The 15,069-nt window shown below is 37.2% G+C and overlaps 1 protein-coding gene across 1 annotated transcript; it reads right to left on the bottom strand.

Annotated features, from left to right (window-relative positions):
• Positions 1–12,644: 12,644 nt before the first annotated feature.
• LOC134376837 (olfactory receptor 51F2-like) lies at positions 12,645–13,595 on the bottom strand. The gene has a single exon (XM_063095376.1). It carries the CDS (start codon positions 13,593–13,595, stop codon positions 12,645–12,647), a length of 951 nt encoding a protein of 316 aa, XP_062951446.1.
• Positions 13,596–15,069: the final 1,474 nt, after the last annotated feature.

Below are 15,069 nucleotides of genomic sequence, written 5' to 3'. Positions count from 1 at the left end.
TTCACTTGTAACAGAGGCCTCAAGGTTTCCCAGGGAGCTCTAGAGCTAAAATGGCTCTTCAGAGTTGTCCAGGCAAGGGGGCCAGGGCTTTGTTCTCCTGTGGTGACCAGTCATTGAAAAGTGCCTGCAGAGCAGGGGTACAACCTTGGATGTGGCAACACCCCTGGGCTGAGGACAATTCCCAGGGAGGTACTCATCTGTGAGCTATCAGTAGCCAACACTCAGGAAAGCTAGAGGAATGACATGTTAATCCTACAGAGAGGATTCATAATTGCAAATTTTAATTTCTTCTTGAGTTATTATATAATGTTTCATAAGGAGCCATTTTCCTAAATTAAATTATTTAGGCCCTTTCCAGTTTTTCATACCATGCGAAAATCCAAATGCGAGTAGCATCTTTATTAATAACTACTTTTCATATACTGTTTTTCCTTGAATACTTCACTCTAATTAGAATTGCTGAATTAAATTGTTGCTTTGTGTTGCTTCACCTCCCATGGATTTGTCACCCCACTTCCCCTGGGTGACGGAGATGAAAAGGATTACTCACAGCCCATCTCTTCTGAGCAGTGAGAAGCCCTGAAATGGTTACTTCCCCGGGACCCTTCAGCAAGAGGCAACCCTTCCTTGGGAAATTAACGCCAAATTGGGGTTCTCTTCCTCCATTTATTTTCCAGACCAGGAAGTTACAGGGAGAGACATAGATGGGGTTATAGTTTAACAATATAGGCTGGTAACTTTCAGTGAAACAAGCCAGATGACATTTCCAATAAGGCAATTAACAAAAGCTTGATCTTAGCAACCATTCCTTCTTACAGTAATTTCTCAGTATCTTTACATAACAATCAGTAACTAGTCTGTCCTTGAGCCAGCAACCTTGCTGTGCCACAAATCTTTATCTTACACCAGAGACTTATAGCCTGAGGAAAATTTCCAGTCCTCCACAAGGTCAATATTTGAAACTGCAAGACTTTGGAAAACTAGGCCGTGTGAAGTACATATGCTTTATAGTACATTCCACATTAAATAAGATAATTTACAGCTCCTAAGACAGACTCCAACTTCCATTTCACCTTTCAGGCCATCAATGCCAGTTTATACTCTCACTTAGAGGATTGCGAGTGTCTTCTTCTCCTCTACACTCAGCAGTATTATGATGTTTTTACTCAAACTAATTACAGCTCTATTTTATTCTGTGACTTCTTGATTACTAGTAACACTGAACAGGCTTGAGCACTTTTTAAGATTTTTATTGGTTATACATATTCATGGGGCACAGAGCTGACCATCAGCACCTGTGCCCAAGATGTGGATCAGACCAATAGTATTACATGTCCACCATGTCAAATTGCAATTAGTCCCTGTAACCCCACTAACCTCTCCCCAGTCCCCCCATTCCTTCCCCCCAAACTCCACACATGGCAACCCTAGGATTGTTCTCTCCCTCTGCAAGTCCAGCATATCACTGTGATCTTTTCTTCCTTCCTTCTTTCTCTTTTAGCTCCCACTTATGAGTGAGGACATGTGGTATTTTTCCCTCTATGCCTCTCTTATTTCACTTAACATAATTTTCTCCAAGCTCATCCATGTTGCTGCACATGGCAGAATTTCATTCATTTTTAGGGCTGAGTAGTATTCCATTGTGCATATATACCACATTCTCCTTATACAGTCATCTGTCATGGACATTTAAGTTGGTTCCATATTGGGTATTGTAAATAGAGCTGCAATGAACGTGGGAGTGCAGGTATCCCTTCAATATGATGATTTACATTCCCTAGTGTATATACCCAGTAGTGGGATTCCTGGATCATATGTCAATTCTATCTGTAGCTGTTTGAGAAACCTCCATACTGTTTTCCGTAGCAGCTGTACTAACTTACAGTCCCACCAACAGTGTAGAAGAGTTCCCCTTTCCCCAAATCCTCGTCAGCATTTGTCATTCTCAGTCTTCTTAATAATGGCCAGTCAAACTGGACTAAAAGAATATCTAAATGTGGTTTTAATTTTCATTTTCCTGATGATTAGTGATGTTGAGCAATTTTTAGAGTACCTAAAGGCCATTTGTATGTCTTCTTTGAAAAACGTCTAATTGCCTCCTTTACCCATTTTTTAATTGGGTTATTTGGTTTTTATAGTGTGTAATTGTTCATATATTCCTTGTATGTTCTAGATATTAATCCCTTGTCAGATGTATAGTTTGCAAATATTTTCTCCCATTCTGAGGTCATCGTCTCCCTCTGTTGATTATTTCCTTTGCTGTGCAGAAGCTTCTTAGTTTAATATAATCCCATTTGTTTATTTTTTCTTTTGTTGTGCTTGTGCTTTTAGGGTCTTATTCATAGTCTTTTCCCAGTCTTACATCCTGAAGTGTTTCACCTGTGTTTTCTTTTAGGGGTTTTATAGTTTCATATCTTATACTTAAGTATTTAATTCATTTTGAGTTGATTTTGGCATATGGTGAGAGGTGCAGGTCTAGCTTCATTCTTCCGCATATGGATGTCCAATTTTCCCAGCATCATTTATTGAAGAGGCAGTCTTTTCTGCAATATATGATCTCCTTGACTTTGTCGAAGACTAGTTGGCTGTAAGTATGTAGGTTGATTTCTTGGTTCGCTATTCTGTTCCATTGGTCCGAGTACCTGTTTTTACCACTACCATGCTGTTTCGGTTAGTATAGTTTTGTAGTATAATTTGAAGCCAACTAGTGTTATGCCTCTGGATTTATTTTTATATTTATTTATTTGTTTGTTTTTTATTTGTTTATTTATTTATTTATTATTTATTTTGATCAGGAGAGCTTCAGCTATTCTAGGTCTTTTGTTTTTCCATATCAATGGTAGGATTGTTTTTGCATTCCTGTGAAGAATGTCATTGGTATTTTGATGGGGATTGCATTCAATCTGTAGATCATTTTGGGTAGAATGGTCATTTTCACAATGTTAATTCTTCTCATACAAGAGCATGGTCTCTCTTTCCACCTTTTTGTGTCCTCTTTAATTTCTTTCAGTAGTTTTCACTGCAGAGATCTTTCATCTCCTTGGTCAAATTGGTTCCTAAGCATTTCATCTTATTTGTTTATTTTTTTAGGCAACTACTGTAAATGGGCTGACTTTCTTGATTGCTTTTTCTGCTAGTTCTTATTGGAGAATAAAAATGCTACTGATTTTGGGGTGTTGATTTTGTATCCTGCAACAATACTTAAATTTTTTATCAGCTCTAAGAGTTTTATTGCTAGCATCTTTAGGTTTTTCTGTATATAGGATTATGTCATCTGCAAACAAGGACAGTTTGACTTCATTTTTTCCAATCTGGATATCCTATATTTCTTTTCTTGCCTGATTGCTCTGGCTAGTACTTCTAGCACTATGTTAAATAGGAGTGCTGATAATGGGCATTCTTGTCTTGTTTCTGTTCTTAAGGAAAGAGCTTTCAACTTTTCCCCATTCAGGATATTAATGGTGGGATTGTCATATACAGCTCTACTGTGTTGAGATACTTTTCATCTATATGTAATTTGCTGAGAGTCTTTATCATGAAGGGATGTTGAATTTTGTCCAATGCTTTTTCTGCATCTATTGAGATAATCATACAGTTTTTGTCCTTGCTTTTGTTGATGTGTGTATCACAGTTCTTGACTTGCACATTTTGAACCATTCTTGTCTACCTAGGATGAATCCCACTTGGTCATGGCATATATTTTTTTTTTGAAGTGTTGCTTTATTCTGATTGCTAGTATTCCGTAGAGGATTTTGGTATCTATGTTCATCAGAGATATTTTCCCATAGTTTTCTTTTTTTGTTACATCTTTGTCTGGTTTTGGTATCAAGGTGATGCTGGCCTCATAGAATTAGTTCAGTAGAGCAGCTTCTGTTTCAGTTATTTGGAATAATTTGAAGAGAATTGGTATTAATTCTTCCTTAAAGATTTGGTAGAACTCAGCAGTAAAGCCATCTGGTCCTGGGATTTTCTTTGTTGGGAGACTGCTGATTACTGCTTCAATTTCATTACTTGTTATTGGTCTGTTCAGTTTTCTATCTCCTCTTGGTTCAGTTTTGGTAGTTTGTATGTGACCACAAATTTATCCATTTCCTACAGATTTCAAATTGTTTTGTGTGTACTTGTTTGTAATAGCATCTAATGATTCTTTCTATTATTGATTGTTATGTGTCCTTTTCCATTTCTTATTTTTGATATTTGGTGCTCTCTCTCTCTCTCTCTCTTTCTCCCCCACCCTTTTTCTTTTTAGTCAACCTAGCTAATAGTTTGTCCACTTTGTTTATCTTCCCCAAAAAACATCTTTTTGTTTAATTGATATATTGTATCATTTTTCAGTGTCCATATCATTTAGTTCTGCTCTGATCTTTGTAGAGGGTTAGAAATCTTGATTCTCATTTGATTTTTAGAATAGGGTATTTAGGTAAATACATTTATGGGGCAAAAGCCCTCAGGTACGAGGTGACAGCCTACAGCCAGAGGGCAAAATCCCATCTAATGAACTCTAATCACTGTTTAAGTATGAGATTGTATACTTTAATGATTTTAGAGCTAACAGATGGTTGTCATACTGATTCTGTTAAGAGATTTTAAGAATTGCTGAAGGGAAAGATGTAAAAAACTGTTTGCTAGGGGCAAGCTGTCTACTGGTGGAAACTTTAGAGATAATTATACTTAGATTTCATCATAAGAATGCAACTTTTGCTAAAGGAGAGGATATACTTTAGATAATGAGCCAGTTTTACCAACTTAGCTTTTCACTAATTGTACTTTGGAATGTCACATTGTTAATTTTACTGATGTTACTAGTTTCCATTGTTTAAGCTATACTTAGCCATAGATAACTTTTGTTCCACCTCTCATGTCCTTGTGTCCTTTTGTAATGATTGAATCAACTGAATTTTCTTGTGAAACTTCCTTGACTTTACAATAAAAAACAGAAGCTAACTTTGATCAGGGCTGCACCCAGTTTTCTCCTCCTAATAGGGGAGTTGCTCAGGTACAGTCCCTTCTGGCCTCTCATCACATTCATGATGCTTTGAGTAATCCTTTTTTTGTCTCCGTTACACAGTGAGAAGTATAACAGATCTTAAATATCTCTTTCCATCAACTAACTTCGGCATTGAACTGTTTTTGTTTTTCTAGTTCTTTGCAGTATAATGTTAGGTCATTTATTTGAAATCTTTCTATTTTTTCTGATGTAAATGTCAATTGTAATAAACTTTCCTCTTACTACTGCTTTTACACTGTCCCATGGGTTTTGATATGATGTGTTGTTATTTTCCTTGGTTTCAAGAAGTTTTCTGATTTCCTGTTTAATTTCTTCTTTGACCCATAGGTCATTCAGGAGCCTATTGTTTAATTTGCATGTATTTATATAGTGTCCTGAGTTTTGTTTATTATTAATTTCTAGTTTTATTCCATTGTGGTCTGAAAAGTTACTTGAGATGATTTCAATTTTTGTAAAATTGTTGAGACTTGATTTGTGACCTGACATATAGTCTATTCTGAGGAATGTTCCAGGTGTTGATGAGAAGTAAGTATATTCTGTAGTTGTTGGATAAAATGTTCTATAGATATCTTCCATGTCCAATTGGTGTAAAGTGTGGTTTAAACCCTGTTTCTTTATTGATTTTTTTGCCTAGATGATCTGTCCAATGTTGATAGGGGTGTTCAGGTTCCCAACTATTATGGTACTAGGGTCTATCTCTTTCTTTAGGTCTAATAGTGTTTTCTTAAAATATCTGGGTGCTCCTGTGTTGGGTACATATATATTTCTGATTGTTCTGTCTTCTTGCTGGATCAATCCCTTTATCCTTATATAGTAGCCTTCTTTGTCTCTTTTTGTGGTTTCTGGCTTAAAGCCCATTTTATCTGATACAATAATAGCTACTCCTGCTAATTTTGTTTTCGTTTCCATGGTGCATCTTTTTCCATCCATTCATCTATTAGTCTGTGTGTGGCTTTATGGGTGAGGTGAGTCTCTTGAAGACAGCATATAGTTGGGTCTAGCTTTTTAATCCAGTCAGTCAGTCTGTGTCTTTTGAGTGGGGAGTTTAATCTATTTACATTTGGGGTTGTTATCGACAGGTATAGTCTTACTCCCGTCATTTTATGGCTTATTGTTTAGATGTTTTAAATATCTTTTTTCCTTACTTCCCTTTTTATATTTGTCTTCGCTGTTTGCTGATTTTTTTGAAGTGGTAAGATTTAGGTTTTTTTCATTCTCATTTGCATTTATCTTTTACCGGTGGATTTTGTTCTTTCTTGTGTACTCATGGTAGTGATTATCGATTTTCAGATTCCAGATGCAGGAATCCCTTGAGAATTTCTTGCAGGGTTAGTCATTTGGTGATGAATTCCTGCAGTTTGGGTTTTTGGGTTTTTTGGTTTTTTGTGTGTTTTTTGCCTGGGAAATACACTATTTCTCCCTTATTTCTGAAAATAGACTTGCTGGATATTTTATTCCTGGTTGGCATTTGTTTTCTTTTGTTATTTTGAATATTTCATCCCACCTTTTTCTGGCCTGTAGAGCTTCAGTTGAGAAGTCTGTGGCTAGTCTGATGAGGGCTCCACCATTAGTGACTTGCCACTATTCTCTTGCTGCTTTTAAGATGTTTCTTTGTCTTTGAGCTTTGCCAGTTTGACAATAATGTGTCTTGGAGAGCATCTTTTAGTGTTGAATCTGTTTGGGGGTCTTTTAGCTTCCTGAATCTGAAGGTCTGTGTCTGCCCCTATACCTGGAAGTTTTCCATTATTATTTCATTTAACAGATTTTCAATGCCTTTACCTTTCTTCTCCCCTTCTGGAACCCCCATAATTCTGATGCTTGTGTGCTTAAGGTTGTCTGCTAGCTCTCTTAGACATTCTTCCTTTAAATTCTTTTTGTACTTTTTGTTTTTTGTCTGCCTGGGTTATTTCATCAAGACTGTCTTCAAGATCAGAGATTCTTTCTTCTGCCTCTCTAGTCTGTTGCTTATGATCTCAGTTGTGTTTTTTATTTCATTGAATGATTCCTTGGGTTGTAGAAGTTCTGCTACATTCTTTTTTAAAGTATTAATGTCTCTGTAAATTTCCTCCTTCATATCCTGGATATTTTTTCTCATTTCATTGTATTGTCTAACTGAGTCCTGCCTTATCTCATTGACTTTTCTTAAGATTGTTACTCAGAATTCTTTTTCAGTCATTTCAATGGTTTCCTATTCTGTAGGGTCTGTTACTTGAGAATTACTATATTCTTTATAGTGTCCCTACACTGATTTCTGGTCATCTGGTTGATCAGTTGCTTTATCTGTTACTCTGGAGTGGTCTTTGGGGAGAAAGACTTTCACTTTTTTCAGGCTCCTCTGGTGACTCTTCCTGTGTCAATGCAATCAAATACATAGCAGGCCACCTGCACAGTGGTAATGGCTGCTACTGTGGAGACGAGCTGTCTTTGCACTCATAGAAGCTGTGGTGGTGGTTGCTGTTGACCAACTTCACTGAAGTGTTGTGGGGCTTCTTGATTATGATAGGCAGCCCTTACTCCTGCCTTTTGTGTTTGGGTAGGGGAGAGTTGCCTGGAACTTTTCTCTGCTTGTGTCTCCCTGGTCATGGCAGGCAGCACTGAATTGCATTTTTTTTTTAATGTTGTCAGGTACCTTTTACTGAACCAGACAGTTAAAACATACAGATTCTTTCAACTATGGCCATAAAAATTCCTGTTTAAATAATAAAATTTTATATTTGCTATTTATAAATGTTTGATGACCGCAAGCAAACATTTTAGCAAATGCTGTTAAACAGACCATATGATGCCCAGTGAGCAATATCACCTTCTAAATTATCTGCTTAAAAGTAAGAGACGATATTGGTTATCTTTTATAGTGTAACTGATGTTGTTGAACATATGATGTGCATGGGATGTTTTCTTTAAAGTAAGTAGAGTTTTTTCTCCCTTAGTTTCTTTATAGCTGCTCAGTAGAAAACATTTTTTCCTGTTTCTGGATAAAAGTGTTGCTAAACAATATAAGTTTTCTGCCTATGCTAGGAATTACAGTCCTACCTGAAGTCATAAAGCACATTTTCAATTTAGAAATAGAGAGAATCCAGTTAAATAAATCAATCAACACTTGCATCTTCATTCAAAGAGAGTACTCCTCCCTACTGTCTGAGCTAAAGCTGGCTGCAGGTAGGCCTCAGGAAATCTAGAGAGAGGCTGCATTTGGCTTCTTCTCTATTTCACACTCACATCTTCCTAGCTATTATTTTTCACACTGCCATGGTTAAAGCAAAAAGGAAGAGAAAAAAAGTAAAACCAATAGTAAAAAATTTATTTATATGATATTAGATATTATCATAAGATGTTTCTATATAGCTGGGTTTGGTGGTTTCTCTGGCTGACATTCCCTCTTGGACTGCTTTTGTAGGTTCATCAAAGCTTTCCCAACAAACAGTACTAATTTTTCACTTGTGCTTTTTCATCTGGTGAATGTGCTCTATTTCCTTCCTAGGCCCAGAGGTTTCCCCCAATTCTCTTCTGCTGAGGTTTTACAGTGCCTCTGGACAACCCTACTGGACATGGTCTAAGAGGACACTCTTACTGGCTCTCTCACATGCACATAGTTTACATCTGGTCCACAGGACACACTCATGCTGTCTTTGTGCTAGCAAACTTTGGGAGAGAAGCGTGGACCCAATATATAAAACAGCAATTTTTGTTCTATGACCACAGAAACTCTCCAGTCCCTTCTCTTTCTCCTTAGGTTTCTCAGAGCGAATTTGTCATCAGTCTGCTGTGCTCCCCAGATCTCTCCAATGGTTACCATTATGTCTCTCCCCAAGCACCTGGTCCTTTTGTCTTTGGTGAAAGAGTAAGTAGACTCTAAGCACAGCTTTCTCTAAAGTAACCCTCTTCACAAATGTTATAAGAACCCCATTTAATAGCACTTCCCTGTGTCACATGATAGCATGTCCATACCACCTGTGTGTCAAAATTCCCTGACCTCAGAGAGAGGAAAAGAAAAGAAGTTCTTAGAAAACAAGCCTCTGACAATAAAGGCTAACAGCTCTTGCAAAGAGATCTTTTGCCTTTTGCTTAAGATACTGAGCTAGCTCTGCATTAAGTTATACAAAAAGACATTCGCAATTTTGAGATGCCAAGAAGACTGTTCTAGGTGTGTCTCTTTGGGCATACACATTAGAAGGAAAAATGAATCTTTAGTTTTACTTTATAGTCTGTTCTCTTTATGTCTAAAATAACTTCTTCAGTTCTTTTGCAAATTGTAATTTCTTTCTCATCTGACCTATCTTCTATTTTGATAGTCTGACAACTCACTTTGGAATTTAGTTTCTATTGTTTTGCCACCTCAGCCATAACTAGACAAGAAAAATCCAGTTGTAACATTGTATTATAGTAATCAATGAAGTCTGTGCTATTGGATTCATTTTTACAGAAATTGTTTCCTACCACCTCATACTGCTTTCCTGCTTTCTGAGATTTTTGTGCAAGACCCATGGAAACCTTATTTTTAGTTCTTATATTTAACAAAACATTTGGGTATGACTCCTGCGTCCAAACCTGAGTATTAACTCCTGGAGGGCTAGAAAGACATATTTCTAATCTTTGCATGCACAAGACAAGTAGTAAATACATTTTTTCAGCTGTATGCTCTTAATGTAAATGAAGGCCAAAAGAGGAATTTTAGGGCAGAACTAAAGTCTCTTTCCTCCCAGTCCAAAATTCTGGCTGTCTGTTCTATTCATACTAGAGAAAATGTAAAAGGTCATGGACCCAGATCCTTACAGGCCAGGCCAGAAGTCCACCCCACCTTCCTTTTCTGATTTCAGGCCCTGCCTGGCAGGGTGTAGAGGAAAATCCTGCATAGCCCATTTATGCCTAGGAGTCACCTAGGTGGGGCTTTTGCTGTGGTCTTACATGTAGCTGAAGCAAGGCTCATGATAGTAAGACCTAGATCAAAGGCCCAAGAAAGGCATTTACTTCATGCCTTATGTGGCAAAAGACCAATGAGCACCTATCTCATGTATCTCAAACTCAAGGAGTACTTACAGGTGAAGTTCAAGTAGACCCAGTAAGACAAAGGAGACGTTATTACTTACTGAAGGGATATGTATCAGTCACAAAACAAGCAGAAAACAAAATTTATTGAGGTATCTTAAATTCAAAGCCTTTAATGAAAAAAACTTTAACAAAAATTTAATTTTAAAAAATCTTTAGTGAAAGAACTAATTAAGGAATGATGGACGTTCTGAGGAAACAAACAAGGGATGCTAAGATGCCACGAAGAAACCAATGATAGTACAAAATCATTACTAGCTCGAGGGCCAAAGGGAAAGAAGAAACATTATCAATGTAGGATGTCTCCTTTAACCCTACATTCTCTTGCTAGTGGCTTCTATTTTTAGAACCCAACCTGAATCCAGCTGACAGGAGAACCTGGGTGATGTAGTTTATTTGGGTAAACATCCTAAAGCATCAAGTAAAGCACAGAAAGATGGACAATAGAACTGGGAATGGGAGAACAGTGAAAATAATGAGCACAAGTTTAAAGACAAAATCTGTCACCTAAGGATAGATATGGCATGTGCTCAGTTTTTGGAAAGAATCCATCAGTAAACAGATATAAGAGCAACTGTAAAAAATAAAAGATATCCTATAAACAAACAGCAAGAATAATTGAGATAAAGAGTCCCTGAGCAGGCAGCAAGTTCCAAAACAGAAGCTGACTTAGACTCAACCTGAAACGTTATTGCTGGCCATTGAACAGGAGACCTGGGTGGTTCTAGGAGAAATAGAGATGTGTTAGAAAGGAGAGAAAATACCACTAAGAAAGACCTGAAAATTGTCAACTAGCAGCCTTCTGGAAGATTATATGTAGTAATATTTTGGAAACTGTGGAAACACATGGCTAGCTGTAGTTACTAGTTACTGCTGTTACTATCAACAGTATAACTTGGAGCACTTAAGAAAATACCTGCCAAGGCCATATTGAGCTTAATTGTTTTATAAGCACATTACCCCATTGTGCTGGCTATGAAACTGCTGTATCTTAGCTCCAAACCACTGTTCTATAGACTCTGCTTTTGATAAGAAGGCTGCAACTCATGAATCACAATCATTTGCCAGCTGGTCGACTGCTGTGTTCTATCAATTGGAGGGATGGTAGAAGGAAACTGGAAGCTGCTGGAGGGACAAGTTATCTCTTTCACGTTTGCTTGCTGTATCTGTCAATGTCACCAGAGCAATAGTTACTTGTCCAATGGCATTGGTTCTAGTTTCTAGTTGTTGTTTTCTTTCCACACTTCCAGCACCAATCTCATCATGCCCCCTCAGAAAAAAAAGGACCAACCACCACTGGTCCTTTTTCAGAAATCTGAGTCCCAATTCTATGAGAGGTTCTCCTGAGACATGAGCTCTAGCTTCCTCTGAGGTTGGGTGTTGTTCCGTGTGACCCACCCTCTGAGCTCCTGAGGTCCCAGAACAAGCAGGGCAGCTCCCTTTCAATGTAGGTCTGAGTGTCAGCTCTGAAGTGACCCTCCACTAAGATTCTAGGGTTCAATAAGCCCAAACTCTTTTCCTTGTTTCCAAAGCCATACAGATGAAAGAAACTTCCTGTAGTTACTGTTTTTGTATTATTTCTATGTTCTCTTTTTACCTTTTCAGTCTTCTTATATCTATTTATCCAGTTCCTTGTATTAAATGCTCCCCGTATGAATCACTGATGTGATTTCTATTTTTCAATCTAGAGCCTGACTGGCAGACCCACTACAACTTTCTTTGAAAGAAAGTCCAAACACAGCATTATAAATCCAGCCAGATTAAATTGTCTGCATTTGGTTCCCATTAATCTTGAGGCTTCAAAGAGAATTCATTTATTTGGAGATAATATTTGCCAAAGACAAAAACAAATTTACTAAGCACTAAGCATGACATTAGTACTTCTGAAGAAACTGTACAGATTGGAGTTGAATTAAAAAGAGTTATTTTTTTATAGAATACTATGCTAAAAATCTACCCTGAAGAGCTAGGAGAAATTATGAATATTTGACCAAGTAAGGTTAGGTTACTGACAAGGCAATAAAACATTTATTGAGTGTAATGTTATCCATTAAATGAAGAGGTCTGGGAGGCCACAGACAAAGAGGGAAAGTAAGAATATTTGGAGCAATTCAGTAGTCAAGGGCACTGCCAGTTGTCTATGGCAGATTTAGATGATAAGATTCAGTAATTTGAAATTATCAATGCACTGTTTTATTGCCATTTGTGAGCAGAAGTAGTGCTATTTCTCTCTGTAAAGGAGAAACTTAAATCAACAAGTAGACATCTTCTCTTCTTCCATTTCTTTTTAAATAAAATAATTCCACATTTTAGGAACTAAGCTGGGTCTTTGATTATCTAGGTCATTGAAAATCTTCCACCTTAAATAAAGAAATACTCTTATTATCATTGTGATTATCTAAGGAAAATGGTGATACCTTGAGAATCTCCAGCTCTTATTAATCTCTCTTATCTCACATTCTTACTTAAAACTAAAGTTATCTTTTGAGGAACTTTCAGCACAAGCATTAGTATAAACATTTTAACCTCTATGAATGTCATTTTATTCATCTATACAATAACAAAGACTAGAAACATTTGAAATGTCCATCTAGCTCTTTGTCACGCTAGAATGGATAAATTTTAGAATAGCCTTGCGTATCTGGCTGGTCTTCACACTGTAGATGATGGGGTTCATCACAGGGGGGATCAGCAAGTAGGCATTGGCAATCAAAGTATGTACATATGGCGGGGCCCATTTCCCAAATCTGTGAACAAAGGACAGACTGATTAAAGGAAGATAAAATACAGCAACAGCCCCAATATGAGATATACATGTGCTGAAGGCTTTCTTCCTCTCTTCTGGGGAAGCAATGCTGAGGACTGTCTTAATGATTAAAGCATACGAAAGGACAATGAAGACTGAGTCCACCCCAGCAGTGGTGATCAGAGCAGTTAACCCAACTGCGCTGTTGATCCTGGTGTCTGTGCACGAGAGCTTCATGACATCAGGGTGGAAGCAGTAGGAATGGTGGAGCACGTGGCTGTGGCAGAAGGAGAGTCTTTTAAGAAGCACCATCACAGGAGTCAGTATTAGGGTCCCCCTGATGATGATTGCTACTCCAATCTGTGCTATTTTAAGGTCAGTTAAGATAGAAGCATATCTAAGAGGATTAGAGATGGCCACAAAACGGTCAAAAGCCATGGCCAACAGCACTGAGGATTCCATGACAGTGAAAAGTTGAATGAAAAACATCTGTGACAAGCAGGCATTAAAGCTGATCTCCCTGGCATTGAACCAGAATATACCCAGCATGGTGACCACAGTGGAGATGGACAGGCCGAGGTCAGAGGTGGACAGCATGGAGAGGAAATAGTACATGGGTTCATGGAGGCTGGGCTGCGTGATGACGGCGAAGAGAATCAGGCTGTTTCCTGAGAGGGCAGTGACATACAGAAAGCAGAAGGGAATGGAGATCCAGGCATGGATGGCTTCCAGCCCAGGGATACCAGTTAGCAGGAAAGTGATGGGAGAGAATGTGATATTTTGGAAAGCTGACATATTGAACTCAACTGCAGAATCTTAAACTGAGTATCCTGCAATGGTAAACTGTATTTATTTATTATGGATTCAAATTATTTCAACATTTAAACATCTAGAAAAGACAATATATATCTATTGTATGAAGAGATCATAAAGATTGGTTAAAAACAAAAATGAAGACCTCATGAAATAAAGAAGGAAACAGGAAGTGAAGAATTACATGAGGATACAGAATTTGTATAAAAACAAATGGAGCAGCAGTCCATCATTTTTAGGTTCACATTTCTGATAAGTAATGGGGCCAAGATTTTAGCCTATAATTCTCTGACTTGAAGAAGTAGGCAGTATAGTCAGTAAATATCTGACTATACTGGGGTTGTATGAAACTTTAGACAAAGTGTAAACAGTAGATGCAATAATTCTAATGCAGTGAATGAATTACTTTAGCTTCTAGAGGCTCACCCAACAAAATCCTCTCTACATCTCCTTAATATTTTCTTTCAATTAGAATCAGATTCAATATCTCTGATCTTAATAAATAGATAACATTTTTTGATTCCCTATTATCTGTTAGTAGTTGTGATAATACCCTGTATGAGCATATAGTCTATTTGCAGTATCAAAACTTGAACTCTACCTAAGTAATTTTCCTGACACATAACAAGTATGAGCAATTAAGACAATTATAAAAAGAACTATTTGAGTCCTTCAGTATACGTATCATGGGGGATTTGTTGTTATAAATTTTCATTCTAAATCCCAGATCAATTTTTTTACAACTGCATATTCTAAGTTTCGGTTGGGTCCAAATTCTCTGGCATTTACCACCTGGGTTACTACATGACAAATTACTAAACTCCATGTGCCTCAGTTTACCCATCTCTAAAGTAACAATGATATGCATACCCTTTCAGATTGTCATGAAGATTAAATGAGTTAATGAATGTGTTATGTTAAATAATCAGCAGAGTACCAAATATTATCTATTATCACTTAAAGAGAAAAATTAAAGTTAAAAAATTTATGCATACAATTTTTGCCATTCCTTTTCCTACTTCATTTCCCATTCCCTCCCCCACTTATTCACTTGTCCCTTTACCTGAAAGCTAAGAGGAAAACATTGGGACATTTTCTAAGTCTGAATTAGGCAATGTCCACTGGTTAATATCTCTTGCTCGTTTGGTCTCTTCTTCCTCTACACCTATATTTTTATCATCTTTTCTTCACCTTTCCTGATTCAAAAGAATAATTCTTGCTCTTTTCCAGACAACCCTATTACCTAGCCGCTCAATGAATTTTGAATGTTCTTTCAGTTTAACATCAAATATCACTAAGTGCAGGCTGTAATCCAGACTATAGGGATACAGAACCAAGTTAGATACTACACTCGCCCTGGCAGATAGGCAAAACTAGCACAGTTTGAAAAACAAATGAGTAAACAAACAAATAAAATACAGTGTGATGTATGCAATATTGGGATTTTGTTTAAAAT

The sequence above is a fragment of the Cynocephalus volans genome, chromosome 4, assembly GCF_027409185.1.
Source record: "Cynocephalus volans isolate mCynVol1 chromosome 4, mCynVol1.pri, whole genome shotgun sequence".
NCBI classification, from domain to species: Eukaryota; Metazoa; Chordata; class Mammalia; order Dermoptera; family Cynocephalidae; genus Cynocephalus; species Cynocephalus volans.
Note: the sequence above shows the minus strand (reverse complement) of the source record. Positions and strands in the feature narration are given on the sequence as shown.